The following is an 11978-nucleotide window of genomic DNA, read 5'->3' as shown; positions in this document are numbered from 1 at the left end:
GGTGCGGAGATAGGGTTTTAGCACTTCAGTTCGAATCCTAGCCGTCCACTTTTTGTTCCGTTACAATCTTAGCCGTCAATGTTTGATCCCACGATTTCTATTAAAACTTGCCCATAAAATGACGAAATTGCATTAAATCCACATAGTTTACAATAACTCTCATTTTCGTCACTATAGTTTATTTGCTGCATTTTTGCCCTTGAATTTTGGTTTTTTTCACTTTAGAAATTTTGCCGTACTTAACACATTAGACTAATAAAAAAAATAAAAAAAACTAATGAAAATGTCTTGAAAACTTTGAGTTTTAATGATAAGAACAAAATAAAGGATAAAGTGAATAGTATCATGATTGATTTTTTAGTGTAAAAATATGGTTTTTCGTTAAAGTGAACAGCACCGTGGGTTTTTCGTTAAAACTCTCAACTAAACACATTAGACTAATAAAACCAACATAATGAAACTGCAAAGACGAAAATACAACAAAAATAAAATACATATATAAATTTGAAAACAAGGCAAAACACAATGACAAAACGCTTATAATCCCATTCATAAAAAATAAAAATAAAAAATGTAACCCTTACCTTTGACTTTTAGAGAAGAAGAAAGACAAGACGGAATAACATACGTGATCATCTCACCATTTTGTTTTTGGATTTAAAAAGGTTATAATAACAGCTGCAAAATTCCTTAATAATTCTTACTTCCCCTCCTCATTTCTTTGTTCACTTTCATGTCTAAAATCCTATTGGGTTGTACTTTAGGAGGAAGATGCAACAGAAGCCAATTTGTCTAGCAACAGAAGCCAAAGAAAAAAGAGCACCTTAGGAGGAAGATGCAACTCCCCTAAAAGTTCATGGTTACTTGTTCATATTAGCGCCTAGGATAAACACGCAGACAAACTTCACAGTAAAGTTACCATCACTAGTTGGTCTCCATATATACTTGTCTAGTTACGCAAACAATTCAAGTAATTTTGTGCTCAAATTCAAGCTACGTTAGAGCTTGACCCTTTTTTATAGGAAAACTAATGAAAATGGCTTGAAAACTTTGAGTTTTAATGATAGGGACAAAATAAAGGGTAAAGTGAATAGTACTAGGATTGACTTTTTAGTGTAAAAATGTGGTTTTTCGTTAAAGTGAACAGTACCGTGAATTTTTCGTTAAAACTCCTTTTTTTATACAACAATATATTTACAAATGAACATAGTAAGCTGTAGTACTAAGTGAAAGAGCTTGAGAGATTTAAATAAAGCAAAATGTGAACATCCAAATAATTGTAGCTTCACTCAACTTGCATACACTTAAGTAAAAGAAAAAACTCACGCACATTTTTTTCTTCACAATTTAAATTAATCTAATCTGTAGAAAGTAAATTTAAAATAAAACGCACTATCTAAATTAACTGATCTAACTCATATACATGTGATTCGTTTCCACTTTGTCATTGCACAAAAATAACAAGTGGCTGAGAATTTGACTCGGGCCAAATTTGGCCCAATACCGAAATTATATGAACAGACAAAGCCCAACCAACTAGTGCAAAAACTAAAAGAAGAAAATGGTGCCTTCAGAAACGAGTAGGGTTTAAGCGAACTGCTGCCTCCCTGCTTCCTCCCTGCTTCCTCGATCGACCTGCGATACATTCAACCTCCATATCCTCCTTCGCACTCTCGCTCTCTCTCTCTCTCTCGCCGAACAATAAATGGCTTCCTTCTGCAGATCAGCTCTAATGGCGGGCTCAAGGTCCATAGCTCGCTCAAGAGCTCTAAGCCAAACCTCCCTGAACTCCCTAAACCCTGCAGCCATGGCATCCCCGTTTGCTTCCGCCACCAGAACAATTCCTTGCGCTACAAGGTACAGTCTTCTCAAATCCCTCCAAGTCAGCCAATTTTGTCAATTTCTGTGGCTTCAGAAACCCAGTGTTAACAAATATCTGTTATTGTTATTGTGATTAGATTCGTTTCGGTATTGGGATGCATGGAGTCAATGATGCCGCTTCACAGTGCCATTGCTTCTGCTCGGCTTACATCCAACATTGCCGTCGATTCCACCTGCTGGAGCTCCCTTTCTCTTGGTAACCCACTTTCCCAATTTTTAAATATTTTAACTGAACTTTTTCTTGTTGAATTGTTTTCTTTATCTGTGTTTTTGGAATGGGTGTTTAATTTTGTTAGTTGCACGTATAGCTATATCGCTAACGAGATGTAGGGAGTGTTTTCTAGTCCTTTTTCGTGTGAATAATTGGGATTCGTTGGATTTTTTTAATGGTTGAGTAGACAAGATGAAGAGTTAAATCTCAACAAAGTTGTCCCTTTTATCCATTATCCGTCGTTCTCTCATTCATTTCCAGAATCAAAACTCGGTTCAGTGTCAAATTTGGATAATAATTCAAGTTTCTAGTGCACAGATGTGATTAATGCATTCTGTTCATTAACAAATAGCTCTTAAGCTAGTCATTTCTTGTCTAGTGGCGCACTGATTACCTCTTTCTGCATTGGGTGTCTATTTCTGACTCATTTTTTCTACATCGTTGTATAGGTCTTGCATCACCGTTGTGACTAGGCCCGCTGGCTATGTGAGGTAATCGGTGCTTAGGGTTTCCCTTCCGAGTCATGTCTTGAAATTTTGGACACTGTATTGCGTAGCTTATGCCAGCTCGGTTAATTTAGCTATTTAGTTGCTGCTGCTAAACTTCTGTTAGATTGTTCAGTGGTACCTCTGAGAACCGTTCTTATTCTGCTCTTGTTTTCAGTTTACATGAGTAATTCATGGAATTGCAGTTTCTTACTGTGGTATAAATGATCCACATGGATGCATTGAGTTTTCATTTCAACTTTCTGTGGTGTGTATTTTGTAATGTGATGGTGAAACAACTAGATTATTGTTCAAGGCTTGAGTTATTTAATAATTGATATTTTGAGCAATTATATTACTACCTATGGTTATCAAAACGAAAATTATACATAAATAAATGTGCAAGGCTGGTTGTAAATCGATGGGGACGGAGAAATTTAAGCCTATTTAGGTGACAGCGTTATTCAGCCATACCTGTTTGCGTTCATTCTATTGTTCATCACCAATATCCACTTAGCTTTGTAGCAGAAGAGTGAAAAGATGGGATATTCTGTTGCAATTTTGCATATACTTAAAATATTCCTGATTGAGCCCTTGGTTTAGAAACAGAGAAAAATAATAAAACAAGCTAGAGATCTTCAAGTTAACATCTTCTTATTGTACTCAAAACATCCTGTCACCCGTATGGTTATGCAAGTCTGGTTCCATGAAAGAACCACTGACTTTGATTTTCACCTCACTAGAAATACGATGCAGTTAGTTGTCATTTTCCCTTTGAATTTGTTGTATTAAATTTAGGCTCATCTGAGACACATTCTTCTTCAACATATTATATCCTACTCACCAGTACAATTTGTTTTTCTCTTTGTCGGTAGAATTTCTTCGTCTACTGATCTTCCTATTTGCTTCATTGGTTTTTCTAGAGGCTGCAGTTCCTCGGTGACAAGGACTCCATGCTCCGATCATTTCAGGCTTTCAAATTGGCTTGCATATTGGTTCCTCCATCCTTTGTTCTTTTCCTTTTTCCTATGCTTTATGGCAATTGCCTTGTGTAAGTTACATTAGGCGTTCCTGAAAAACAGTTTTACCGTCTTGAATGTTTACATGCTAGTGTGCACATTGACATTTAGTCCAGTACCTTTCTAAGGACCACCGAGGACATTTGCTGTGTTTTTTGTTCAACCACAGCTTGTGTTAGTAAGTGATTTCGGGCATTTTGACTAACGTTAAACTTGGGATTTGCCTATCCTTCAATGTGGGACTCAGGGATAGTCAAAATCAGGAGTTTAGAAACGAATAGCTCTTCATGGGTTTCAAAGTGACCAATGACTAATAGAGAGAATTGAGATAGTCCCTTAGGACTCACCCTGATGTTTAGGAATTCGGTTTTCTTTTAGCGGTCCTAAGTAGTAAGTTATAGTCACATTAGTGGCTCTTGTACTCTATGACTGTTGCCAGTTATTTACTACGTACGAAATGTCCACACCAATGATTGCTGGACAAGAATATCTTATTGCACTGTCTGTTTTGAATGATGCAAATTGCTTAATTACCTTATCATTTCTGCTATTACTGCATATTCTGATCATCTGTGAAGTTCATGTTCTAATACTCTCCAATAAAACCTAATGACGGGGTTAAGGCACCCTCCACCTAAACTACTCAAACTTCTCATACATTAACTGTGTGATCTCTTTTACATGTGCTTCTTTAGTAAATAGCAATAGCGTGATTTCTGTTGAATGAGTTCAAGCTCGGCTAATTATAAATTATTCTTGGATAGGGCTCCTCGACCGAAGCTGAGCATGAACCGAATTTAACCAAACAACCTTGCCCTGATTCGGCCAAGTTGTACTGTACTGCTCTCCTTCCTTGTGTGCCCATGGCATATAAATTGCTATTTGTTAAACGGTTTCCGTTATCAATGTTTGTTTTTGCTTAAACTAGACATTTTGATTGTGACGGTTCGCGATGTAATGCTTGGCCTGAAGAATTAATGGAACAATAGGAATGTTGCATTCTCTTTGTATGGTTTGGTTACTGCTTACAAGTATAGGGTCTGTACCAGTTAGGTTCATGTGATGCACGAGCTTATTTGGGTTGAGGGCCTTCAGACCATGCTCATTAATAAAGGGTAAATGGCTTTGAACATTCTGAATTGTATCTTCTTTTCGGTCAATGCAAATGTTACGGCATTGTCCTTGTCCGTTCTCGTTCTGCCTTGTAAAAGCGGGAAGAATGGCCTTCTAGCATATATATTCGATTACCGAATCTATAGCGCAAGGATAACTACGAGTTGGTGTTCTAGTCATAAATGGCGGATTAGGAGGCTTCCTTAAAACTAAAAACTAGAGGTATCAAGTTCAAAACCTATTGCTGGTGTGGAAGCTAGACTTGTGGTTAGGGTGAGATTAAAATGCTTTTGTGAGTCTTCCCGCCCCCGAAAGGGGTGGATAATCATGGCTTGCCACTAGTTGTCTTTCTTTCAAAAAGAAAAAAAAAATCTATAGCTTATGGATAAAATGTGAAGATGTTAATTGCAACTAACAAAACATAGTGGCGTGTTATAGTAGGACGGGCTTTTAACAATTTTGGTGATCGTTCTCGTGTTGCGTATGGCATTGACACTCTTGTTTACAACATCAACTAATTCGGAACTTAATTTTAAAGCCATATTTGACTGGTATGTGCTTTGCCTTGTGTGGATCGTATTTCAATGGGAACTTGATGAGTAATACCGTTCAAAAATTCCTTTCAAAATAAAGAGTTCCAAACAGAGTAGACCATTGCTCCACATTATAACAAGTTTAGAAATTAATACTAACAATTTTTTAGTTTAGGGATTGAACCTCCAATTGAATAATTCCATTTTGAGTCCGAAAGTTTACATAAATTTTATATGGAATTTATAATTTACATATTTGATGTAAAAGTTTGAAATTTCTTAAACTTATTACTATAAAAAATGGAATTGTTATTAGTACTTCAAAATTCTCATTTTGAACTCCAAATTTTTTATAATTGAAAGAAAAATACACTTGTTAGGAGTGTAGAATGAAATTTTTGAAGTGCTAATAAAAATTTCTGAAAAAAGTTCATGTATATTCTTATTTTATCAAGTTTATTGTTAGTTTTATTGGATATGCTTCATTTCTTATTTTGTATATTCAACCACATTAAAAGTGATTATATTCATATGTACTATTTTATCTTGACATATGATTTTACGTTATGCACACCTGCATATGCCTGCAAACATACTTATATAAAATCGACTAATTAGAAGCATACCCAAATCTATAGCAAAACTCAGAAGAAGAAGAAATATTGAATGGTAAATACATGAAAGTTTGAAGGTTTCCAAAATCTTGCAAAATGTAGTTAATCCAAATAATGTATGCTTTTGAGATAAAATTGATTACGAAAAACCCAATAATCCGATATTCTAAATGAGAAATAATATTTAATAACGAAAGTTTTAGGATTAGCTTGAGCTTGAAAAAACATTAAACAAACCAAGCTTGAGCACAATGACATTTGTTTATGGCTATATGATTGCTACGAATTTCATGCTAGTATTTTAATTTTCGATAATGGTGAATCACACGATAATGATCAGGAATACTACAATGCCTTTATAAATCTTCTGAACCCCCGAGAAATGGATTGGCGGCAAAGCCACCAGTTGGTCTTTTTTTTTTTTTTTTTTTTTTTATTTATATAAGAAAGTTGTGCTGGAAATTGTCTATAGCTAGATCAAGAGAGAAACCAAAAAAGTTAATCGCGCAGCCAAACACGGGCTCAGCAAAACAGTAGGAGCTTTACCAAGAGTGACAAGAGAGTCCACTCAGCGTCCGAGTCCGACGGTTCGTGGCAAACTGAAATCAGTTGCTCTTCCTCTTCGGCCTTCCGTCTCCGCCTCTCTGGTTGCTTTGCTGTGTAAGTAACACAACGACGGAGAAGCAGCCAAATGGCGCAAGCTAAAGAGTCCACGTCGTCGAGTCCGCTGACGCAAGCTGACTCTGAAGATGTTTCCAGGTCTCCGCCAATCTCCCCCAACTCCTCCACTCGCAAGGTCTGTCTGTCTGTCCGTCACCTTCCCGCCACTTTAGAAAACCTCTTCCCCAATTTGGAAATTGAATCATTTTATTTTTGTGGTAGTTTGGGGATTTGATTAGAGCATGAAATTTGAAAGAAGCATAATTAATAGTTGAATGCTGAAATTTTCCTAATTAGGTTTGGGAGATAGAGAAATGTTGTATTAGAAACCTGCAAGAACAAGATGGTTTTGGATTGAAAAATTGGGGGTTTGGAATCTGAATAAAATCATGGAAAGATATAATTGTTGGGTAGCTATGATTGAATTTGTTATGATGGTAAGTCAAGGGGCTTGTAGCTCAGTTGGTTCCCGGTCCCCCTTCCCCAAGTATTTGCTTGTGTAAAGAAAAAAAATTGGTAAAAACTTATTTTGATCTCTTGGATGAACTACAAATGGGTAGTCTTGGGAAATGGATCCGCAGTAACAACTCGAAATGTAAAGTGTTGGTAATTTCTTCATACTCGTTTCAAGTTTGAAGTTCCAGTTGTTGTGCAAATATTAATAGCTTACGCTTTCATGACCTCTATAAAGAATGTCACAAAAGGTTCGAAAAATGCTAAACAGAAGGGGCTGTAATAGTCCGTGATAGTGGTGCGAAGTAGATTATGTACCAACGGGTTTTAAGCACTTATGTTAGTCCTTTTCCTCTATCTAGTCTTATTTAAAGTCATCATTTACTGAATCTGTTTGTGCCAGAGTTTTTGTTGGTTGTTTTTCAATGCATAAAGTATACCAAACACCTTGTGTCTTCAGTATAACATTTACCCTTGAATTTGATCAGGCATGCTATGCAGTGCTTCAGAGTTGGGTCTCCAAGAAATTCATGACTGGATGGTAATGTGCATAAATTGGGTTTGGTTATTTTCTTATTATATAATCTTTTGTAATATATAAAGTTTGATCGTAACAACAAAAGATTTGAACTGTGAATTTGCAGTATGGTTCTCTTTCCTGTCGCTGTTACGTTCTTCATCACTTGGTGGTTTGTTCAGTTTATAGACGGTTTTTCCAGTCCAATATATGCCAGGCTTGGGGTTAGCATATTTGGTATGACTCCAAAGACTTCTTACTTACATATGTTTCTGCATGTTTTGAAATACCAGTAATACTTTTGACCAAAAAAATTGGGGAAAATTCTGGTGGTACCATATGCCTTGAATAGGTTTTGTGGAAGTTTCCAAGTAGTTCAAGTTGCAGTAACTATCGAAGAGGAGCAAAAAATTAGAAGAAGGTCAATGTGAATCATCAAGCCTCTTATATACCGTTTTTGGGTAGCATTTTTCAGTTCATGTAGGGAAAATTTTTACAATGTGGAGTATCTTTAATTTATTTGGTCTAAGTAGAATCATATCTTAAGTTCATACCAAGTTTTGCTGGATAATGGATTAAATGTTTGTCAATTTCATCGTGGGTAGTTAATTGTTTAATCTATGTCCTTGTGTGCTTCAGTATTGATTACTTCTTTTTTATTGTTGCAGGCCTAGGATTTGTTACATCCCTACTTTTTATATTCTTGATTGGTATTTTTGCTTCATCATGGATGGGTGAGACAGTTTTCTGGATTGGAGAATGGTTCATAAAACGTTTGCCCTTTATGAAGCACATATACTCGGCCTCTAAACAGATTAGTTCTGCGATCTCTCCAGGTAATTGCCTTTATTTCAATTTATATGTCCATTCTTATATGTTCTTGTAAAGCTTTTGCATGGCTCCGTCCCAATTATTTTGGGGTTTATATTCTCCTCTATCACATGTGGGCTATAAAGGCGCTTAGCTACTTGCAAGCATGTTGGCCTCACTTGATAAAGGCTACACCTGAGCTCGTTTGTTCAACAAATGAACCAATCCAAGCTTAACTTGAGGCTTGTAAAAATAACAATCCAAGCCCAGAAATTGGTTGGTTAAATCATAAGGCTCACCAACCTATCTGAAGTGGCTCTTTGTATGATTTTTCCGCCAGAAAGTATGCCATATAATGGTAAATTCTGATGCTTGAATGTTTTTGTCAACTCCCATGTAGGCTTTCACTACACTGTTTGACTTAAGTTGAATAATCATGTGAACTTGAAATATAAGTTCCCTTGCTTGGGTACTAGGGAGACACAGATGATTCCCTATCTAAGATAAACCTCTGACCCCTGTTATTGCCATTGTAAAGAAAAAGTGGTGAGCGCACACATGCAATGGTCTTCCTAATTCAAATAAATAGTTTTGTTTATATTATTTGGTAGGCTGCATTAGTTTCTCCGGAGCTAGTAAAAGTTTGTGATGCCGTCTACTTTCTGAGTGTGTGGTTTGGTGCATGGTAGAATTAGTGTATTTCTGATATGGAATTCATTCAGTGCTTTTCTTTTCTTCGTCTCCATTTAGCTATACTCAGAAATTAATTCTCTTTCTATTGGACAGATCAAAAGACCACTGCTTTTAAAGAGGTTGCAATTATTCGTCATCCTCGACTTGGTGAATATGCATTTGGTTTTATAACATCATCTGTAACCCTTCAGGTATGTTGAACTGTCCAGCTATTAGAAGATCTACCTTATACATGTTATGTTAGAACTTCATGTATAACCACCTCGACATAGTTTAATGTTCTATTTGTCAACAGATTGGTGTGTGTGTTTGGAAGAAGCAGGTATAGTTTGTATGTTCAGATTTTTTTTGTCCCAATTTTGACCTTGCTGGTTTTCCCCTTATATTAGAAGCTGGTGGTGGCTTATTGGTTGTTAATGCACAAGAGAGATATCTGTCAGAAAAAACTATTTGATCCCCTTGAAAAGCAGTTTCTTGTGTCTGAAAAAGGTTTCCTTTTTTGCTTTTCTTTCTCGAAAAAGTAACGGTTGGTTAGTTTTGGCACCTTCTCGGAAGTACAGAACTGGTTTCTTTGGCATTATTATTATCTTTTCCTATACAGTTCATGTGGGAGATTTTTAAGTTCATTAAATGTAAATAACTGCTTAGAAGAAGGTGATGGATTATGTTGGTTGTTAATGCATTGGAGAGGAATAACTTTGGGAACAGCTATTTGATTCCCTCAAAAGACAGTTTCTTGTGTCTGAAAAAAAGGGTTTCCTGTTTGCTTTTCTTTTGTCGAAAAAGAAAAGGTTGGCTAGTTTTGGCACCTCCTGGAAGTACAAAATTGGTTTCTCTGGCATTATTTTAATTTTTCAAGTACAGTTCTTAAATTAAATGTAAAGAAGAAATTTTTTTATATTTACAGGTTGCACTATTGTTATTTACACTTGTAGTAGGAAAATACTATGGATATCACCAATTTTTACTTGCAATCCGCAAAGCATTACTTTAAGTTTTCAAAAAATGTATTTGAATAAGATTAACAGCTATATTGCAACAGCCTTCTAAAAGGAAAGAAGGGAACAGTTTTATGCAAGTTGCAAATGAAAAAATAAAAAATAAAAATAGAACAGTTGCGTTGTGATGGTTAGCAATGGAAAAAATTAATACTCTAATAGTAAGATTTGGCTGTAGTTCATATTGGATTTTCTTATAATAACCATGAGTTACCTTTTGAATCTGATTGTTTTGTGGTTGATTACAGAGGGATGATGGCGACGAGGAGTTGTGTAGTGTTTATGTCCCAACAAACCATCTATACATTGGTGATATTTTTCTTGTCAATTCTGAAGAGATCATACGACCAAATTTGTCAGTTCGGGAAGGCATAGGTTTGTTTCCTCTTTTGTGGACATGCAGTCGTGGACCATATAGTCTAATTCATTCATGGACATGATAGTTTTGCATAAAATGTGTTTTGCTTGTGACTTTTCTAAATGTTACCTATGTTTAATATGGAACAAAAATTGATCGGTAATTTACAGATGTCTTATAGGTTTAGCAGACGTGCTTTAATTTCTGTCAATAAAGTTGTCAATAGAGTAGTATACTGAAAACCCTAAACAGGAATAAAGTTGACAAACTCATAGCTTTAGATCAGGTGGCACTGAGAGAGAGGTGGGGTTAGGCGAGATTCAAGTCTTGATGTCATGCAAACAAGAAAAACTGTACAGAGGAGGTGAAGAATAAAGCTGATGAAACTCAGTTTTTCTCAAATAATGTTTGTTGTTCAAGAATTTTAAGAGTTAGATTTAAAATGAAAAATAAATCATTTTAAGTTGTATGCCAGAAAAAAACAAATCTTAATTGTATTATTGGTCCTATATCCTTGATTTGAATTCAGTGGAGGAAATTGGATTCAAGTATTTTTGCTCTATGTTAAGGATGGTTTTGTCATCGAACATAATTTGATATTTTTCAAACCGATCCCATTAGTTGGGGTATATGTTCTCGTGCAACGTGATTGTTCTACTCTTATAACGGGTACATGTACTTTTTTGCATTTGCTGACTCCTTTCATTTGACCTGGAAGATGATTTTGTGACCAATAGTACCATTTATCCCTAGTTTTGAGCAGAGGCTGAAGAACTTTGTTGAGTAGTGCTATTATTTCATAACAGTTTGACAATCGTTTCTCGCCTGGAATGCAGAGATCATAATCTCAGTTGGTATGACGATGCCACAAGTGATTTCTCCGATCGAAAGGATTCCTAGGCAAAGTGACAGGATTCCACCGAACAGAATGGCGTCTCTTTAAAAACAAATGATACGGAGGGCTTATAGGACAGGTGCAGAAGTACGCAACATGGTATGTTCCTCAACCGGACCCCAGGTGTCGTACGTGATTACTAATCTGCTTGTTCACTAAACACAGCTAGACATGAGGACATGAGGACATGAAAAAACATGAGAAGAGCTTTATTTTTTCGTTCATGGATTCATGGCTAGGGTTTGCATTTTGAATTTCGTATTGTGTAGGAGTAGGTTATGCGATGTTTTATGTTACGTATTCTTTTTAACTGCTACGATGTATATTCAGTACACTTTTAATGTTGAAATGATGTATAGAAATGCTGTTATGATGATTTTATGGAAAGGTGTTTTCAAACCCCCATTTTCTCCCACTAGACACCACTCTATTTCTAGCAATTTGATTGAGTAAATCAAAGAAGAATTAACGGACATAAATTAGCTCTGTATGGAGCAAAGTCTTCAAGTTAATAAGTGATTTACAGTTTACGCACTGTCATTATTCTGCTCCTAAACATTCCTATCAATTTCTAGCCGTTTGATTGAAAAAATCAAAGAAAATCAATGAATAGGAATGAGCAGGGTGTGTTGAATGATAAAAATGGTGTGAGAATTATTTCCCTAAAATTTTCTATTAAGGAAGAAGGTCAACACGATGGCATTGCTGTTGTACGCGACTGCGCAGGGATCTGTAATT

The 11978-nt window shown here is 35.9% G+C and overlaps 2 protein-coding genes across 7 annotated transcripts; both read left to right on the top strand.

The window, feature by feature from the left end:
- Positions 1-1545: 1545 nt before the first annotated feature.
- LOC137729310 (uncharacterized) lies at positions 1546-4598 on the top strand. 5 transcript variants are annotated; one of them, XM_068468219.2, is made up of 4 exons: positions 1546-1857; positions 1959-2077; positions 2542-2583; positions 4361-4598. In XM_068468219.2, the coding sequence occupies exons 1-3, from the start codon at positions 1706-1708 to the stop codon at positions 2559-2561; spliced, it is 291 nt and encodes a 96-aa protein (XP_068324320.1). In that variant the 5' UTR covers positions 1546-1705; the 3' UTR covers positions 2562-2583; positions 4361-4598. The 5 variants fall into 5 exon arrangements, 4 of the variants coding, with proteins under 4 accessions (XP_068324320.1, XP_068324321.1, XP_068324319.1 ...); XM_068468220.2 differs by lacking the exon at positions 4361-4598 and adding an exon at positions 3501-3623; XR_015951825.1 differs by lacking the exon at positions 2542-2583 and adding an exon at positions 3501-3628 and having other exon boundaries at positions 1551-1857.
- A 1725-nt stretch (positions 4599-6323) lies between these two features.
- LOC137729180 (protein LIKE COV 2) lies at positions 6324-11627 on the top strand. Of its 2 annotated transcripts, none has more exons than XM_068468031.2 (7): positions 6324-6652; positions 7458-7510; positions 7614-7723; positions 8155-8322; positions 9083-9180; positions 10236-10362; positions 11182-11627. In XM_068468031.2, the coding sequence occupies exons 1-7, from the start codon at positions 6548-6550 to the stop codon at positions 11286-11288; spliced, it is 768 nt and encodes a 255-aa protein (XP_068324132.2). In that variant the 5' UTR covers positions 6324-6547; the 3' UTR covers positions 11289-11627. The 2 variants fall into 2 exon arrangements, with proteins under 2 accessions (XP_068324132.2, XP_068324133.2); XM_068468032.2 differs by having other exon boundaries at positions 6325-6652; positions 11152-11287.
- Positions 11628-11978: the final 351 nt, after the last annotated feature.

The sequence above is a fragment of the Pyrus communis genome, chromosome 10 (genome assembly GCF_041283825.1).
Source record: "Pyrus communis isolate YQ-2024b chromosome 10, ASM4128382v1, whole genome shotgun sequence".
Lineage (NCBI taxonomy): Eukaryota > Viridiplantae > Streptophyta > Magnoliopsida > Rosales > Rosaceae > Pyrus > Pyrus communis.
Note: the sequence above shows the minus strand (reverse complement) of the source record. Positions and strands in the feature narration are given on the sequence as shown.